This window comes from Erinaceus europaeus, chromosome 9 (genome assembly GCF_950295315.1).
Source record: "Erinaceus europaeus chromosome 9, mEriEur2.1, whole genome shotgun sequence".
Lineage (NCBI taxonomy): Eukaryota > Metazoa > Chordata > Mammalia > Eulipotyphla > Erinaceidae > Erinaceus > Erinaceus europaeus.
Window position 1 is genome coordinate 14461037 of NC_080170.1, and position 19863 is coordinate 14480899.

Below are 19863 nucleotides of genomic sequence, written 5' to 3' on the forward strand. Positions count from 1 at the left end.
AAGTCAAACAAAAACAAAGTTGGAGTTTCTGATGCAGAACTGATGTCACTTAAGTTGTGGTGATACAGAATTGAATGAACCATGCAGGTGTACCCCCAAACCATCTACAGTCTTGGAAAGCATCTTCACCTCAAAAACATAAGCAGGACCTGCCTTGACCTCTCCTTGAAAAACACCAATCAGGACCCAATGGGGGTTGTATTGTTATGTGGAAAACTGGGAAATGTTATGCATGTACAAACTATTGTATTTACTGTCCAGTATAAAACATTAATCCCCCAAACAAACAAACAAACAAACAAACTAAAAGCAAATAATCTCAAAAAGATAAGAGAGAGAGAGCTCACCTAGTGAAGTATGCATCTTATTACTATGCCCAAGGCTGTTGCACCACAGAGAAACCCCATGACATTAGGGGACACTCCACAGACAGTGGGATGGTACTGTGATGCCTCTCTTCCCCCTCAAAAAAAAAAAGAAAAAAAACCCCACAAATCATCTTGAATCTTTCATCATGTATTTTTGTCCCCTCACTTGTAGTATGTTAAACATTATGCTTATTTCTCTGGAAAAAAATGAACTTAGATTACTTCTTTATCTCTTTCATACATGAATGCATGGCCCAAAGCTGACTTGTGTCCACTTATGGATGATAATTAGCCAGTGAAATATCAATGACTTCTGAAACATGACCATTGAAAGTGGGGTAAGCTGGGGAGTTGGGCTGTAACGCAGCGGGTTAAGTGCAGGTGGTGCAAAGGACAAGGACCCACATAAGGATCCCAGTTCGAGCCCCGGCTCCCCACCTGCAGGGGAGTTGCTTCACAGGCGGTGAAGCAGGTCTGCAGGTGTCTATCTTTCTCTCCTCCTCTCTGTCTTCCCCTCCTCTCTCCATTTCTCTCTGTCCTATCCAACAACGATGACAACAACAATAATAACTACAACAATAAAACAGCAAAGGCAACAAAAGGGAATAAGTAAAATAAAATAAATATTAATAATAATATTAAAAAATTAAAAAAAAAGAAAGTGGGGTAAGCAAAGTGGCAACCACTGTTGCCATATATATGACCTAGATGAGCTGTAGTCCCTTTAGATCTGTGTGTATGAAAGAAGGGCGTGGGGGAGTCGGGCTGTAGCGCAGTGGGTTAAGCTCAGGTGGCGCAAAGCACAAGGACCGGCATAAGGGTCCCGGTTCGAACCCCGGCTCCCCACCTGCAGGGGAGTCGCTTCACAGGCGGTGAAGCAGGTCTGCAGGTGTCTATCTTTCTCTCCTCCTCTCTGTCTTCCCCTCCTCTCTCCATTTCTCTCTGTCCTATCCAACAACGACAACAACAATAATAACTACAACAATAAAACAACAAGGGCAGCAAAAGGGAATAAATAAATAAAATAAATATTTTAAAAAAATTAAAAAAAATAAAAAAAAGGAAGAAGGGCGTGATCTGGAGGGGAGAGTGTAGGACAGAGTCTCCACCTTCCACAGAAGTCACCTTTGAACCTGACCTCCATCTAAGTCCACTCACTGGATAGGAACTGATTGTGTCTGCTGATGTTTTCCTATAAAAATGTGTAGATTAGCAATTGTCTCATTTCTGGACAATCAACACAATTCATCTTCATTTTGATTTCTTTTTTTTTGATCAGATATGTCAATCATTGTACTAACTTCCTAAAAGAAAAATAAAAGCCATAGGTAAGATATCATAAGGTTGTCATAATGTATTCTCCTCCTCCTCTTCCTCTTTCTCATCCTCTTCCTCCTCCTCTTCTTCCTCTTTCTCATCCTCTTCCTCCTTCTCCTATTCTTCCTCCTCCTCTTCTTCCTTCTCCTTTTTATATTCTTTATATCTTACTACTTAAGAGGAATTCAATTACAGATTAAGTTTGGGTCACAACATTTGCACTTCTCTCTTCAGTCATGGAGACTTAGTTGCTCCAGCTAAGTTGACATGCCTCATGAGCAGGAAGTAACTCTCTGGCTCTATTTTGACTAGAAGTTTTCTTTTCTTCTGTTTCCTAGTATTTCAGTTTCCTTTCTTATTCACTGTCATGGAACTCTGAGGCTCTTATACACTTAGAAAGAGGTGTCTGTGACCTCAGGTGTTGAGTCTAATTAAAAACTTTTCTAAATTGACAAAGAGAACTCTCTGGAACCAACAGAGAAAGTCATTTGTTAGTCCAGGGACACATCAGAAAGTTCACTCTGCACACATTGGCCACAGGCCCTGGGGAGGCAGCTGCTGGTACCCTTCTATATGCCTGGCTCCAGTCACTGGCTCCCCCCAGAACTGCAAGATGTCAGAGGAGACCATCAGCACCCCAGGCTCAGACTGGGAAGACTGCTCTTTTCACAGGATGGGTATTATTTGAACAGTCTTTGCAAGAATTCTGTTTTCCTTGTCTCCTTTCTGTGTTGGACTCTACTGAGTTCCTATACCTTCTCTCCTCCATAGCTTCTCCTTTTTATTTACTACTCGACTTCTCTTTCTGTTTTCTATTAGTCCTTGCTTCTGCTCTCTTCTCCCTTTCATGTCTCTTCATCTATACTTCTTATTTCTGGAATACAATTAAAATTTTTCTTTTCTTTTATGATATTGAGTACTAATTCTTGTATTGATACTTGTTTGCAGTGGACCAGCTTATTTATTTTTGTCTGTCCACTGATTAGCCTTTAGCTCTTATTTCTGTCTGCCCTGAATTTTTTTTGCTTTTCAACTATATGTATATTTTTGTTTGAATATACATTCCATAGAAAGCAAATCAGAGTGACAAATATTAACTTTCTGGTATAAAATATATTACATTAGACTAATTTTTCATCAGAAATGTGGACTGGAATAATGTATTCAGAAATATGTAAAATAACTATTGTATCATGTGTTTATTCACATATCACTCTGATGTGAGAATATTTTATGTAGTGGTTCTATATTACTAACATGGTGGAGGAAGAAACTTCTATGGAATGGGCTTCCTGTACATGCAGGTACTAGTAGGATTTTTCTGTTTTTCATGGTTAAGCAGCTCCTCCAGGAAGAGAATTTCTGACAGCTTCGTTCCTAGAAGTTTCTGTTTTTCTCATGGGAAGGGAAGCTGTGAGAATGTCCCTTTCTGCATCTGAATGTCTTAAATATCTGCTGATCAATCTCTTCTTATGAACTCTGGAGGCTCCATTAAATCTCCACAGTCCTGTGTAAATGTTCCACAGGAGTATCTTACTCAGAGAAGAAATGCTTTTGGATGACTTTTCGCTGTTCCAGCTTAAAAAAGCCATTTGATGCCTCCAAGTTTATTCTAACAAATCTTTCAATGTCTTGTTACCCTTCACCTTTTGCCATAATCTTTTGCATGTACTTTTGTTGGCATAATTTCTTTATCCCAATGCATAGTTTTTTTTGCCTTTTCTCTTCCCACCAGTAACCAACACTGTATTTTACTTAGCTGACTGCCTTGTGGAGGATTCTGCATCTTTCTCCTGTTTTATTTTATTATTATTTTTTGCTGTTGTTTGCTTCTCTTCTCTTTATTTCTTAAAGAATTTTTTAAATTTATTTTTATTATTTTGTTAGGACAGAGAGAAATTGAGAGGGGCAGGGAAGGCAGAGAGGGAGAGGGAAAGAGAGAGACACCTGTAGCACTGCTCTAACTGCTTGTGAATCTTCCCCTGGCAGGTGGGCACTGAAGCTTGAACCTGGATCCTTGTGTATGGTAATGTGTGTGCTCGACTAGGTGTAGCAAGACCTGGCCCTTCTCTTTTATTACTTTTTTTCTTTTAACCAAGACACTATTCAGCTCTGGTTTATGGTGGTGCTGAGGATCGAATCTGAGACCTTTGAAGTTTTAGGTATGAAAACCTATTGTGCAAACTGTTATGCTATTTCCCTCAACCTCTTTCTCAACTTTAGTTTCAACATTCACTTGTTTTTTCATAGCTATTGTTCCTTTGCTTTTCACAATTATTATTTTAAAAATATTTTTAATTAATTTTATTATTGCATAGAGAAGGAGAGAAATTGAGAGGGGAGGGTGAGATAGAGAGGTAAAGAGACAGAGAGACCCCTGCAGCCCTGATTCATCATTTGTGAAGCTTTTCCCCTGCAGGTGGGGAGAAGGGGTTTGAACCCGGGTCCATACGCACTATAAAGTGTACATTTAACCAGGTGCACCATCACCTGGCCCCTCTGTTGTTCCTTTGTTTACCTTTCCATATTGACTGAATCATGACTTCATTTCCCTCTTTTACTTTTTTTTCTTTTTTATTTAAGAAAGGCTTAATTAACAAAACCATAGGGTAGGAGGGGTACAATTCCACCCAATTCCCACCACACAATCTCTATATCCCACCCTCTCCCCTGATAGCTTTCCCATTCTCTATCCCTCTGGGAGCATGGACCCAGGGTCATTGTGGGTTGCAGAAGGTAGAAGGTCTGGCTTCTGTAATTGCTTCCCCGCTGAACATGAGCATTGACTGGTCGGTCCATACTCCCAGTCTGCCTCTCTCTTTCCATAGTAGGATGGGTCTCTGGGGAAGCGGAGCTCCAGGACACATTGGTGGGGTTTCAGTCCAGGGAAGCTTGGCTGGCATCCTGATGACATCTGGAACCTGGTGACTCAAAAGAGAGTTAATATACGAAGCCAAACAAATTGTTGAGCAATCATGGACCCAAAGCTTGGAATAGTGGAGAGGAAGTGTTAGGGGGGTACTCACTGCAAACTCTAGTGTACTTCTGCTTTCAGGTATATATTTTGCAGTAGTTTATGGATACGTGTGAACCTATGCTCTCTCTCACAGAAACTGGTGTATATCTAGGTTTTGGGACTTTGTTAGAAAGTGAACCACCTGAGATGGAATTAGAGTATACTATGAAAAGAAAGGTCTCACCCGAGTAATGAAGCTGAAGGGTTGTCATTCCACACGTGAAGTCTCTGGACACAGTCTGAAGTGAAGCATGTTGAGGTGGCAATCGTTGTGTTGGTTAGGTTGTGATCGACAGCTGCAATATTATTTGATATGGATTGGGAGATGCATACGGGAAAGTGGGCCCTATACAATGGTTCTAGGACTGGGGGAAGTAGAGGCTCTATAGTGGAGATGTGAGGTTCCTGCTGTCTTAGGGTTCAAAAAGACAATCGATAGTTAATGTTATCATCACATTATTTGTTAATTGGGTTAACTTTGAAAAGTCCTTTTGTTAGGGTTTGCTGTACAGTACCCAGTATCTTGTATATAGCTGTGCTATTGGTTGCTTCTGATCTACTTGGTCTAGGCTTTTGAGAGAGTCTGCATATCAATTACACAGCCTATATATTAAAAAAGATTCAGTCTGTGTTTTGAAAAACTTCGAGACATACAATTGATTTTCCCACCCTCATATTAATTAACTAGTAATTTATATGACTACATTTTACTAGGAGTGTACATAAACACCATTCCCACCACCAAAAGACTGTGACCCATTCCTCCCACCCACTCCCCCCCCCCCCCACTGGCCCAGGAAGCTGCATGTCTACCCCTCACCACAGGGTTTTTACTTTGGTGCCCTACTTACAATTTGGTCAGGTCCTTCTTTTAGTTTCCCTTTCAGATCTTCTTACTCAACTTCTGTTGATGAGTGGGATCATCCCATACTCATCTTTATCTTTCTGACTTGGCTCACTTAACATAATTCCTTCTAGCTCTGACCAAGATGGGTCAGAGAGGGTGGGTTCATTGTTCTTGATAGCTGCATAGTATTCTATTGTGTATATATACCACAGCTTTCTCAGCCACTCATCTGTTGTTGGGCACCTGGGTTGCTTCCAGGTTTTAGCTATTATGAATTGTGCTGCTATGAACATAGGAGTACACACCTCTTTTTGGTTGGGTGTTATGGAGTCCTTGGGGTATAAGTCCAGGAGAGGAATTACTGGATCATATGGAAGGTCCATGTCTAGCCTTGTGAGAGTTTTCCAGACTGCTCTCCACAGAGGCTGTACCAATTTCCATTCCCACCAGCAATGTAAAAGGGTTCCTCTGTCCCCACAACCTCTCCAGCATTTGTTGCTGCTGTCCTTTTTGATGTATGCCATTCTTACAGGAGTGAGGTGGTATCTTAGTGTTGTCTTAATTTGCATTTCTCTGACAATCAGTGACCAATCATGTGTTTGTTAGCCTTTTGGATCTCCTCTGAGGTGAATGTTTTGTTCATATCCTCTGCCCATTTTTGGATGTGGTCATTTGCTTTTTTGGTGCTAAGTTTGCTGAGCTCTTTATATATTTTGGTGATTAGTTACTTGTCTGATGTATGGCATGTGATCTTCTCCCATTCTATGAGGGGTCTCTTTGTTTGTTTAATAGTTTCTTTGGATGTGCAGAAGCTTTTCAATTTGATGTAGTCCCATTGGTTTGTTTCTGCTTTAGTCTTCCTTGCAATTGGGTTTGATTCATCAAAGATGTCCTTGAGGTGTAGTTGGGAAAGTGTTTTACCAATGTTTTCCTCTAAGTATTTGATTGTTTCTGGTCTGACATCTTTTACTTTCCTTCACATTTTAACTCATTTCTCATTTATTTTAAACCTCCTCTCCATATACTGTCTTATTTTTCAGATACAGATAAATTATTTGTAATCTCTCCCTTATACAACAAGCATAATTTTAGGGACATTTTGAATTTGTAGGGAATGGTATAAAAATGAACATATTGAGGAGAATTGACCCTCATGTATTGTATACTGTGATTCATAAGCGTTATGCATTGTAACATATATTTTTATCTTTGAAAAAACCTTCATATTATTTATAATTTTCTCAAGCTTTTAATATTTATTTATTTTCCCTTTTGTTGCCCTTGTTTTTCATTGTTGTTGTAGTTATTACTGTTGTTGTTATTGATGTCGTTGTTATATAAGACAGAGAGAAATGTAGAGAGGAGGGGAAGACAGAGGGGAAGAAAAAGATAGACACCTGCAGACCTGCTTCACCACCTGTGAAGCTACTCTTCTACAGGTGGGAAACTGGGGGCTTGAACCGGGATCCTTAGGCCAATCCTTGCGCTTTGTGCCACGTGTGCTTAACCTGCTGCGCTACCGCCCCAACTCCCCCTTCTTAAATTTTTGCATCAATTTGAGATCTCTCCCACTGTTGTTACTGGAATCCAGTATTGTGTTAGTAATGCCTAAAGATTAAGATACTACTTTGTTAGAATGGAATGTTACTATTTATAACTTTATTCCTTGTAGGTTTAATTTCTGCTGTAGACTGTCTTCTGATTAATAAATAATGACAACCAGTTTTTGATTTTGTATACTTATCTTTCACTGATTTCCTTATCACCTATACTATAGGGTAGTATTTCACAAGTGTGGACATATAGTTGGTATTATTTGTAAATGTGTGCTTAAAAGTGATTGTATTTAGGTTTTGATTTATGGAATGTCATAATAGCTTAGAAATGTTATAATTAATTAAAAATACTTAACATATCAATACTTAACAAAGTAGTTGTATCCTTTTAATTGTAATATAGTTCAAGGTTTTATATTATTGTCAATTGATTCTTGATTTATGGGATTTACCTTACTCATTTATTTTTTTAATATTTATTTATTTTCCCTTTGTTACCTTACTCATTTCTTAACATAGTTATATGCCTTTCTTTTTTTTATCTGTAAGAATTTTTTTTCTTTTTTAAAAAAGTATTTCATTTATTTACTATTGGATAAAGAGAGAGAAATAAGAGTGGATGGGGAGATACACACACACACACACGCACCTGCAGCACTGCTTCACCACTTTTGAAGCTTTCCTCCTGGAGGTGGAGATCAGAGTCTTGAACCTGGGTTCCTGTGTACTGTACTGTGAGCACTTAACCAGGTGCACCACCACCTAGTCCTGTCATATTTCTTTCTTCAGTTGTTAATGGAATACATGAATAAGGCTGTGGAGACAGCATGACTTTCATGCCTAAGGCTCTGAGGTTCCAGGTTCGATGCCTAGTACCACCAGGCAAAGCTGAGCAGTGCTTTTGTCTCTCTCTGTCTGTTTTTGTCTCTGTATCTCTCTCATTAAGAGTAAAGAAAAAAATTTGTGGGAAAGGTTAAATACAAAGGGTCCAGGCAGTGACACACCTGGTTAAATGCACACATCACTATGCAAGGATCCAGGTTCAAGCCCCTGGTCCCCACATACGGGGGAATCTTTCATGAGTGGTGAAGCAGGGCTGCAGGCACCTCTTTGTCTCTCTCCCTCTCTATCTTCCTCCCTCTCAATTTCTCTCTGCCTCTATCCAATAATAAATAAATAATATTTAAAAAATTTTAAAGTTAATTAATTAATTAATTATTGGATAGAGACATTGAGAAATTGAGGGGAGAGATAGAGATGGAGAGAGGCAGAGAGACATCTATAGCCCTGCTTCACCAGTTGTGAAGCTTTCCCCCTGCAGGTGGGGACCAGGGGCTTGAACCCAGGTCCTTGTGCACTGTAGTGTGTACACTTAATTAGGTGCGCCACCACCTGGCCCCAATAAATAAAAATATTTTTGAAAAAGAAAGAAAAAAAAGGGAAATACATGAATATATTTCTTAAGGTTGGGGTCACTTAACATTTTGAGGAAATTCCTGTTTCTGATACTTTTCCTCATGCTTCAGTGTACTCTGATTCCAATTTGTTACCTGTGTGCAGATGTATTTCATTGAGATGAACACAACAGACCTTAACATCAGCCATTTTTCTAAAAGTCAACCACTTTAGTGTGTGCCACTCATAAGAGTGGCTCTGTTTGTAATGCTGTGGCACATTCAATACCTCAATCTTTCAAATATTTACTCACAACTAAGGGTACAGAACAAGAACTGGTAATGATATACATTAGGATGTGAGCAAAGGGTTTTTGAGGAAGTGAGAAGACATAGTTTTGCTGACAGACACCCTACTACACCAGAACATAACAGGAGCTAGTTGGGGAGTCTATGGTGATTAGGGAGTAGTGGAGGGAAGACTGAATTGTCCTGATAGGAATGAGAGCTGTAAAGTGATTACACATGTTTCAGGAGTGATGGACAATGCTACAGACCAGAGAGAACACTCCCACTTCATGCCCTGGTGATAGGAAAGGGAGGAGAAAGAGACACTACACCATAGAGTTGGTGGGGAAAGAGTGATTTTAGTGTACAACAGAAAGAGGGAGGGAATTTTCAAAAAAGATAGAGGCAATGAATTGATTTCTGGGCTCATGTGCACTGGGGTCCATGGGATTTTGGAAAAGTAAGAGAAAAATTAAGGTAAAGGGATTATCATAGTCCTATGATTCAGTGTGACTCTGGGATGGGATCTGGTGTGACAAAATATACAATTTCTCTCTCTCTCTCTCCTGCCACGAGGGTTATTGCTAGTGTTTGGTGCCTGTATGAAGAATCCAGCTTTCCCTGTAGTCATTTTTTCTTTTTCTTTTTCTTTCCCCCCTTTTAATTGATAAGACAAAGAGAAATTTAAAGAGGCAGGGGAAAGAGGGGGAGAGATAAGGAGATACCTGTGGTACTGTGCCAGTGCTTGCGAAGTTTTCCACTTTCAGGTAGGGACTGAGGACTTGAACCCAGGGCCTTTTGAATGGTAACATGTGCACTCAACTGGATGGGCCACTGTCTGGCCCTAAAAATGCTACATCTGTCTGCTGAAGATAATAGCAATACTGTGATTAGTGATCTGTAAGTTGCAATATAGTTCATTAAGAGACCTTAAAGTTTATGCAATTCTGACTAAAGTACAACCAAATTTTTCTTTTCTTTATAACTTTTTATTTATTTATTATTGGATAGAGACAGAGACAGATTGAGAGGAGAAGGGGAGATAAAGAGGGAGAGAGACAGAGAGACGAAGCTTTCCCCTTACATAGTCCTTGAATCTGGGTCCTTGTGCACTGTAATGTGAGTACTTAATCAGGTGTGCCACTGCCTGGCCCCCAACCAAATTTTTTCTATGTAGTTCAGAGCACAGAGTAGGACATAAAGAGAATATCTATAATTTTAGCTGTTGTTTAGTAAATAACATTTATTCTACAATCTATTCAATTAAATTTCCCAGAAAATAGATAACTGAAATGATTTTTACAATTAATCATTACCTTATCTCATTTTTTTTTTGGCCACCAGAATGATTACTGGGACTTGGTGCATGACAAATCCACCACTCTTGGTGGCTAATTTTACTTAATTTTTTCTTTTCTTTTTACTTTATAGGGAAGAGAGAAATTCAGTGGGGAGTGGGAAACAAAGAGGGAGAGAAAGAGAGACCTTTCTGCAAACCTGCTTCACTGCTCATGAAGCTCTTCCCATCCCTCACCCCTGCAGGTGGGGACTGGGGGCTTGACCCTAAGTCTTTACCTATAGTAACCTCTGCATTCCACTTGGTGCACCCTGCCTGAACCCTCCTTATCTCACTTTTTTTCCTTGTCTTTTTCTTTTATTTTTTATTGATTTGATTATGATCAATAAGTCCATTGGATAAGAGGAGTACAATTCCACACAGTCCCCACCACCAGGGTTCTGTATCACATCCCCTCCATTGGAAGCTTTCCTATTCTTTATCCCTTTGGGAGTATGGACCCAGGATATTTACATGGTACAGAAGGTGGAAGGTCTGGCTTCTGTAATTGCTTTTCCGCTGAAAAACATGGGTGTTGGCAGGTGGATCCATACCTCCAGCCTGTTTCTGTTTTTCCCTACTGGGGCAGGGGTCTGGACAGGTGGGGTTCTAAGACACATTGGTGAAGTCACCTTCCCAGGGAATTCACATTGGCATCATGGTAGTGTCTGCACTTGGTGGCTGAAAAAGCATTAAGATATAAAGCAGAACAAACTGTTTAGTAGTCAGGAACCTAAAGATAAGACTATAGAAGATGATATTTGGGGTCTTCATTTTGGAAAAGGCTAAGAAGTCTGTTTTAGGTATATTCCAAGGGATTCATGACTTTGATAAATTTTGCCTAAGCCCAATAGCTAACATGCAAGTGGACCAAAGGTATTATCTGGGGGATGGTGTCAGAGTTGGAAATAGGACTAGAAAGCTGTATCAGGGAATAGAGTAGATTCCAAACATGGAAAAAAAATATAAATAGCATTAACTGTAAACCCCATTGATTTGATTTGTGGCCAATATTCAGCACAGGAGCCTGAATAACCTCTGCATCCCTGTAGGTCTTAGGTCACATTCCATTATCATAGCTAGGAACATTCTAGGCTGCACTCTTTGCAGGACCTGTCTTCCTTGAATGGCAGAGTATGTTGATTCATCCTCCCTTCAGAGAGTAGGGCAGTCCCTACCATTGTTGTTCCACATTGTGGGCAAGGTCCTGTAGAGGCCCACAAGAGGGCCCACTATGTTGTTTCTGATGGAGGTGATCATCAGTGGTGGAGAGAGGGATCTACTAGACACCTAGGTCCATCAGTCTATGTGGGAATCCTAGGATTCCCTGACTAGGGCCCTGGATAATGGGGTGGCCTGGCAATGACCAAGAGAGCCATCACTGAAGTATGCTAGTCTCTTGCCCTTATCCAGCTTTTTTAGTCCTTACTTTATCTGACAAGGGTAGCCTTAGAGTAAATGAGGGAAATGAAATAGGAAGTGGGTGAGGCGGGTATCTAGATCTAAATAGACACTATTCCATTAAGTACTTTATATTGTCTTTTTTAGGTCTTTTTACTTGCTTGTTGCACTTATTGGGTCACCACAAACTGTTGTGTACTTTTGATTTAAGGTATTTATTTTCCCCTAACTTATGGATACATGTGCACAGGTCCCCTATTTCATAGGCCCTGGTCTACATCTAGGTTCTGTGGCTTTGTTAGGAAGTTCACTACCTGAAGTGGAATTAAGGAGTCCTATGAGCTAGGAAAGGTCTCACCAGAGTAGTGGAGCTGGAGGGCTGACATTCCATACCTGGCGTCTCTGGACACAGTCGGAAATGAAACATGTCAAGGTGGCACTGGCTGCCCTTATCTTACTTCTAAGAGTCCTCTGAAGTGACTTTGATAATCTATTCCATATGAATCTAGAGTGAATTAATTTTTAAAATTATCTTTATTTATTGGATAGAGACAGCCAGAAATTGAAAGGAAAGAGGATATATATAGAGAGACAGAGAGACACCTGTAGCTCTGCTTTACCACCTGTGAAACTTCCCTCCTGCAGCTGGGGGCTGGGGGCTTGAACATGGGTCCTTGTACATTGTAACATGTGCACTCAACCAGGTATACTACCACCAGGCCCCGCCCCAACTCAATTAATTAATTAGCTAATCAGTTAATTAATTAATTAGTTAATTAATTACCAGAGCACTGTTCAGCTCTAGCTTATGGTGGTGCTGGGGATTAAACCTGGGACTTTCGAATCTTTGTGTGTGTGTGTGTGTGTGTGTGTGTGTGTGTGTGTGTGTGTTGGGGGAAAGTTTTGTAAGACAGTTGTCACAGCATATACTTTCTGAACCAGTTCTTAATTTCTGAATCTTGTTGCAGAGCTTTGAGCCATGCCACGAAGTTGAAGAACAGTCATGCACTCTCTCTAGAGTCCTGTCACTCCTCTCATGCTTGCACTGTTTTGTGCTGTCCTCAAGACTGTGCAGAACATTCTCCATGAATAAGAATCCAATGAAAACAAAGGGCTCAAAGGATAATTTCATAGGAATATGCTTTCTCTGCCAGTTTGGGGCTGGTTTCATTGGAAACACCGTGCTCCTTTGGTTTCAGGTCAATACCCTCTTATTTCAGCCCCATGCAAAGAAACCTATAGACCTGATTTTCACCCACTTATCATTAGCAAATGTCTTGACAATCATTTTCACTGGGATCCCAGAAATCATACTTCTGTTTGGAATAAGACATTTTCTGAATGACATTGGTTGTAAGGTAGTGCTGTACTTCTACCGAGTCAGCCGGGGTGTATCCCTCTGCACATCATCTTACCTGAGTCTGTTCCAGGCCATGACACTTGCTCCCAGAAATTCCAGGTGGTCATGGCTCCGAGGCCAGATCTCCACACACCTCTTTCCTGTGTGCCTACTTTTCTGGATTATCAATATGCTGCTCTGTATCCGGGTAGCTTTAATGTCTGTGCTGCCCTCCAATAGCACTAAGGCTGACCAGGTGTATATTCTGAAATACTGCATCGTGACAGACCGAGACGTGCCCCAGTTAGCTGTCTTTCAAGCAGGCATGGTTTCCCAAGACTTCCTGTGTGTGTCCCTGATGCTCTGGACTAGCGTGTACATGGTGAAACTCCTCTTCAGTCACCACAATGCTATCCACCTTGTCCGCAGCTCCAGCCTCTGTCCCCAAACCTCTCCTGAAATCAAGGCCGCCCACACCATCCTGGCCCTCATGGGCTGCTTTGTTCTCTTTTACTTCACCAACTGTTGCCTTACCATTTACATCGGTTTAGGACACAATGTTCAAGAGCTAGAGAATTACCTTATTTTTGTTTCCTGTTGTTATCCCACAATCTGTCCTTTCTTGCTGATCAAAAATAAGGGCAGACTGTTCCGCTAGGGAAATACAGAAATAGGCTAGGGATATGGATCAACCTACCAATGCCCATGCCCAGTGGAGAAGTAATTACAGAAGCCAGACCTCCCATCTTCTGCACCCCAAAATGAGATCTGGTTCATACTGGCAGAAGGGTAAATGATAGGGTAGGATTGCCAGAGGGCTTTGGACCTCCATTTCACCAAGAACTGAAGTGTTTGTCACCAGGAACCGTGTTTTTATACCATCACTGAAAGGGAAGCAAACCTAGAAAACACTAGAGAAAGCCAGACACTTTGTCTTTTATCTGAAAGACAAGAGGAAAAAAAAAAGGGCATTTGGATATAGTAATGTGTCTAGGTGTGACTTAGAAAGGAAGTGAAGGCAGGACCAGAGAAGAAATGGTCAAAAAAAAAAAAAAAAAGGAATAGGTATAGGTATAGGTATAGGTATAGGTATAGGTATAGGTATAGTATAGGTATAGGTATAGGTATAGTATAGTATAGGTATAGGTATAGGTATAGGTATAGGTATAGGTATAGTATAGGTATAGGTATAGGTATAGGTATAGGTATAGGTATAGGTATAGTATAGGTATAGGTATAGGTATAGGTATAGGTATAGTATAGGTATAGGTATAGGTACAGGTATAGGTATAGTATAGGTATAGGTATAGGTATAGTATAGGTATAGGTATAGGTATAGTATAGGTATAGGTACAGGTATAGGTATAGTATAGGTATAGGTATAGGTATAGTATAGGTATAGGTACAGGTACAGGTATAGGTATAGGTATAGGTACAGGTACAGGTACAGGTATAGGTATAGTATAGGTATAGGTATAGGTATAGTATAGTATAGGTATAGGTATAGGTATAGGTATAGTATAGGTATAGGTATAGTATAGGTATAGGTATAGGTATAGGTATAGGTATAGTACAGGTATAGGTATAGGTATAGTATAGGTATAGGTACAGGTACAGGTATAGTATAGGTATAGGTATAGGTATAGTATAGGTATAGGTATAGGTATAGGTATAGTATAGGTATAGGTATAGGTATAGTATAGGTATAGGTATAGGTACAGGTATAGGTATAGTATAGGTATAGGTATAGGTATAGGTATAGTATAGGTATAGGTATAGGTATAGTATAGGTATAGGTATAGGTATAGTATAGGTATAGGTATAGTATAGGTATAGGTATAGGTACAGGTACAGGTATAGGTATAGTATAGGTATAGGTATAGTATAGGTATAGGTATAGGTATAGTATAGGTATAGGTATAGGTATAGTATAGGTATAGGTATAGGTATAGTATAGGTATAGGTATAGGTACAGGTACAGGTATAGGTATAGTATAGGTATAGGTATAGGTATAGTATAGGTATAGGTATAGGTATAGGTATAGTATAGGTATAGGTATAGGTATAGTATAGTATAGGTATAGGTATAGGTATAGGTATAGTATAGGTATAGGTATAGGTATAGTATAGTATAGGTATAGGTATAGGTATAGGTATAGGTAAAGGTATAGGTATAGGTACAGGTACAGGTACAGGTACAGGTATAGGTATAGGTATAGGTACAGGTATAGGTATATATATAGTTATAAAGTAAGCCCATATCTGTGACCTTGGGAAAACTATTGCAGTTTCCACTGGAGAGGGGGGGACACAGAACTCTGGTGGCAGGAATGCTATGAAATTAGACCCCTACTATCTTACAGTTTTGTAAATCAATATTAAATCACAAAAAGTGAAAAAAAGCAGAACATCTCTTCTGAACCGTGCCTTTGTGAATAAGAGGCATTCTTTCCACAGGACTCTTCTCTGACTGCCCTGTCCAGGCAGGGTGTGCGGTCACAGCATCGTTCCTAATTGGTCTGAAAGATATTAATCATTCTGTGTACTGGATACTTCCCCTCGCTTATCTAGCTTAGTGCATGCAGTGAGATATCATTGGTCATATTCATGGCAAGAGCACTGGTGAGACAACCTCTCATGAAGTTTCTCCCCTGCAGGTGAGGAGTGGGGGCTCAAGTCATCACCAGCTCCCCTCACATTTTGCCTTCTGTTTTCTATGGGAAGTTTTGAATTTATCTGCTTTACTAGGGTATTTATTAATTTTTTAAAAAATTATTTATTTATTTATTAGGTATAGATAGAGAGAGATTTATAGGGGAGAGGAAGGTAGAGAGGGAAAGAGACAGAGAGAGAGACACTTGTAGGCCTGCTTCACCACTTGTGAAGCTTTTCCCCTGCAGGTGGTGACCAGGGATCTGAACCTGGGTCTTTATACACTGTAATGTGTGCTCTTAACCAGGTGTGTCACCATCTGGCCCCTAATATTTATTGATTTCTCATTCAATTTTTGTCAAGGTGTATTTTTTGTGTCACTAGTAAATGTTTATCTTTATTGTTATTTTTTCTTTCTTTTTTAAAAAAAGAATTTATTTATTTATGAGAAAGATAGGAGGAGAGAGAGAAAGAACCAGACATTACTCTGGTACATGTGCTGCTGGGGATTGAACTTGGGACTTCATGCTTGAGAATCTTTCCTTCATCCACTGCACCAACTCCGGGACTACTATCTTTATTTTTCTTATTGCTATAAATAAATTTCATCATTATCTGTGGTCCAGGAGGTGGCACAATGGCTAAGGCACTAGACTCTCAAGCATGAGGTCCTGAGTTCAATCCCCGGCAGCACATGTGCCAGAGTGATGTCTGGTTCTTTCTCTCTCTCGCTCCTATCTTTCTCACTAATAAATAAATAAAATCTTTATAAAAATTTATTATTATCATATATTATAGTAGGATATATTAGACCACTATCTATGTGTACACTATATATCTATATTTTATTGTTGTCTATGTATATTTGTGATAGATATTTGATAATATAGAATGACTTATTGAAATGATTTGTTAGTATTTAAAAGAAGAAGGATGCAGAGATGAGCACCCAGCTTCTAAAACTGTCTCAGTAGGAGAATTCAAGAAAGTAAATTCTTGGGGGCTGGGAGGTGGCATACCCAGTTAAGTGCACAAGGACCCTAGGTTTCAAGCCCCTTCTCCCCACCTGCAGGAAGGATGCTTCACAAACTGCAAATCTGCATAGAATACAATATCTAGATCTACATAAAGGCTTTAAAGAAAGGGACAGAAATTTAATAGTGGCACTATAGCTTATAAAAATATTATTAAGTGAAAATTTTATTAGAGATAAGTATTGGCTGTATATACTCAGCAAGGAAATGGAATAATAGAAATTATATTTAATTCAAATTTCTTCAGGTTGAATTAGAAGATATGCACATTTTTTGCAAGACTAAAATAAGTATTTATTAATATTAGGTGACTGCCTAAAATTTCTTCTTCATTGCCTTAATAACTTATTTTTTTTGGGAGTCGGGCGGCAGCGCAGCAGTTTAAGCGCAGGTGGTGCAAAACGCAAGGACCAGAGTTAAGGATCCTGGTTTGATACCCCGGCCCCCCGCCTGCAGGGGAGTTGCTTCACAAGCGGTGAAGCAGGTCTGTAGGTGTCTATCTTTCTCTCCCCCTCTCTGTCTTCCCTTCCTCTCTCCATTTCTCTTTGTCCTATCCAACAATAATGACATCAACAACTACAATAATAACTACAACAATAAAAACAACAAGGGCAACAAAAGGGAATAAATAAATATTTAAAAAACTTATATTTTTATTAGTTTAACAATGATCGACAATATGGTAGGATAAGAGGGGTACAATTCCACATAGCACATATTTCTTTTAGCTGGTAAAGCACACCACTTTTTTCCTGAATCAGCAGTGTCAGCAACTGTTCAGAAAAATCTCAAAGTTATTTTTAACATAATAATAAGACATTAACAGTACTATTTTATTTTGCGGTGATATCTGCTTTCCACATTATAATTTTTACACATAAATCAATAATGAGTTATGTATATTTTGCTTATGATCATAGAAAATCATACTGGAAATTGCTAGAAAAACAAAGTTTATACAGTAAACTTATAGGGTTTATATGGAAACATGATTTTTCCCATAATATCTCTACTTTTGAATATATGTGTAAAGATGATCTCTCATTTGCCCTGGTAAAATGAACCAGTTATACTTTACATTAAACTCCTACTACTAAAAGTATTATTTGAAGCAATTTCAGAATCATTTTTATTTAAGAGAAATAGCCTTTTTGAGTTATTTTATTTTGACTCCCTGCATGCTTATAAGTAAAGGGTAGTCATTAGTGGCTTGATGTCTCAAAAATCATGAGCAAAACTAGTAAATTATAAATAAAAATCATTTGGTTTGCTTTAACCTTTATAAAGAAAATGGTTTTCTCATAAAAAGATCAAAGTCTACTTACAACTACCTTGGGGTTTTAAAGGGGCAACAAGCAATAAACTCAGCAGTTACTCATATATTACAAAATGTCATTCATTCAAAAGCAGCAAATTCTGAAGAAGGAAAGACATCGTCTGTGAAGGGAAGAGATTTTGGTCTGATTTTATCCTTCATGAGTTGTCACTCTTCAATGCAGTGCTTGAATAATCTTATGCACAACTTTGCAAATAAAAGTAGAGAATTCTTGAAGTCTGTTTGACTTTGGCTGAATTGAAATGCTTCCCCCACATCATGTATGTAAATTCAACCATCAAACTCTGTGGATTTTTAAATGATACAGAGCTAGATAGTATATCACTATTTGTACATGATACATCACAAAGATAAGAAAAACCTGTGTTGCTTTCATACCAATCCACTCCCTGAGGTCTCTGTAAGTTTCTTTTATCTGAATTAATAATTACTTTACCTCAGAGAGGCAGTTTTAATTAAATCTTCTTCTAGCGTTTGCCCTTCTTCTGTAGCCAGTTAATGGCTTTGAAAGTGACTGGGATCCATGTGGATTCAGTTGGCTAGGAAGGATCGTCAGTTTCCCCAATGAATGCACTACGGGAAGGTCAATCATCCTTTAAAATCAAGAAGCACTTACAAGGTCAAATAGGTCTAGGATAAAACTAAAGTTTGCTCTCAAATTGGGAATTATTTGATATTCCGTTAGAAAGAAAAATTATAAATGGGGCAGATATAATTCTCCTCATACAATTTGAATGAGATTTTGACCAGTTCAGAATTGTTTCCTCTGTATAAGAAAATCTCAGAGTTCTTACCTCAGCTTCATAAGCCACGAGGGTCATTTCTTTTGATTTGTTACAAGAAAACATGACAGATTACCGGTGATCTGGAGACGTCACTTGGAGGGATGATGAGTTGGGAAATGACAAGTGGAGCTTGGAGGAAGCTTTCCCCATTCCAGAGTTATATTGCTAAGAATGGGAGAGAGGACCAAAGACCCCCAGCTCTCCTGTGAACAGAGAAGCCTCAAGGTTGGATAGCCTGGAAAATCTAGAGTTCGAGTTGTTCTGAAATGTTCTGGGACCAAGCATATCTGAGAATTTTGCTCATGGAGATCTGGCTTTGACAGAGGGTGATGGTGATTCTTTTGTTTTGTATCTGTTGTCTCCAAGTTCCTTATTTAGGTTTGCATTCAGCTACATGCCAGTAGTTAAACTCAGTGTTCCTCTTTCCCATAAGTCACGCTTCCTCATTCACTTTTTAAAAACAATATATATATATATTTATTTCTTTATTATTGTATAGAGACAGAGAGAAATTGAGAGGGGAGGAGGGGAGGTAGAGAGGGAGAGAGACAGAGAGACACCTGCAGCCCTACTTCACCACTTGTGAAGCTTCCCCCCTGCAGGTGGGGACCAGGAGCTTGAACCTGGGTCCTTGCACACTGTGGTGTGTGCACTTACCCAGGTGTGCCACTGCCTGGACTCCTCACTCACTTTTTTGTTTTCCAAGTATAAAAACGCTTCCATTTTTTTTCTGTGTAATATTCAGATAATGTCTTTTACTCCTCTGCATTTATTGTTTCTGTCTTTTTCACACTGCTCTGTTCATTACTATTATTATTATTATTTTTCTTGCTCTGTTCATTTAAAAAATTATTTATAAAATGCAAATACTGACAAGACCATAGGATAAGAGGGATACAATTCCCACCACCAGAACTCCACATTCCATCTTCTCCCTTGATAGCTTTCCTATTCTTTAACCCTTTGGGAGTATGGACCCAGGGCTCATTAGCTCTGTTCATTTTTGTACTATTCTCTCCTTTTGTTTATTTCTGTCATGCCCAGTTCTTATCTTTCCTCCTCCTCTTTTCCCTCTTCTCCCTTCTCCTAACCATTTTCATTTTGGTTTGCAACAGTGATTTAAAAACATTTACTTTTATTAGTAATAATCATTTATCATGTACTAATAATTATACTCAACAACAGTAATATTAC

The 19863-nt window shown here is 39.2% G+C and overlaps 1 protein-coding gene across 1 annotated transcript; it reads left to right on the top strand.

Annotated features, from left to right (window-relative positions):
- The first annotated feature begins 688 nt into the window (after positions 1-688).
- LOC103117158 (vomeronasal type-1 receptor 4-like) lies at positions 689-13520 on the top strand. Its single transcript, XM_007527171.1, has 2 exons — positions 689-706; positions 12723-13520. Exons 1-2 carry the CDS (start codon positions 689-691, stop codon positions 13518-13520), a joined length of 816 nt encoding a protein of 271 aa, XP_007527233.1.
- Positions 13521-19863: the final 6343 nt, after the last annotated feature.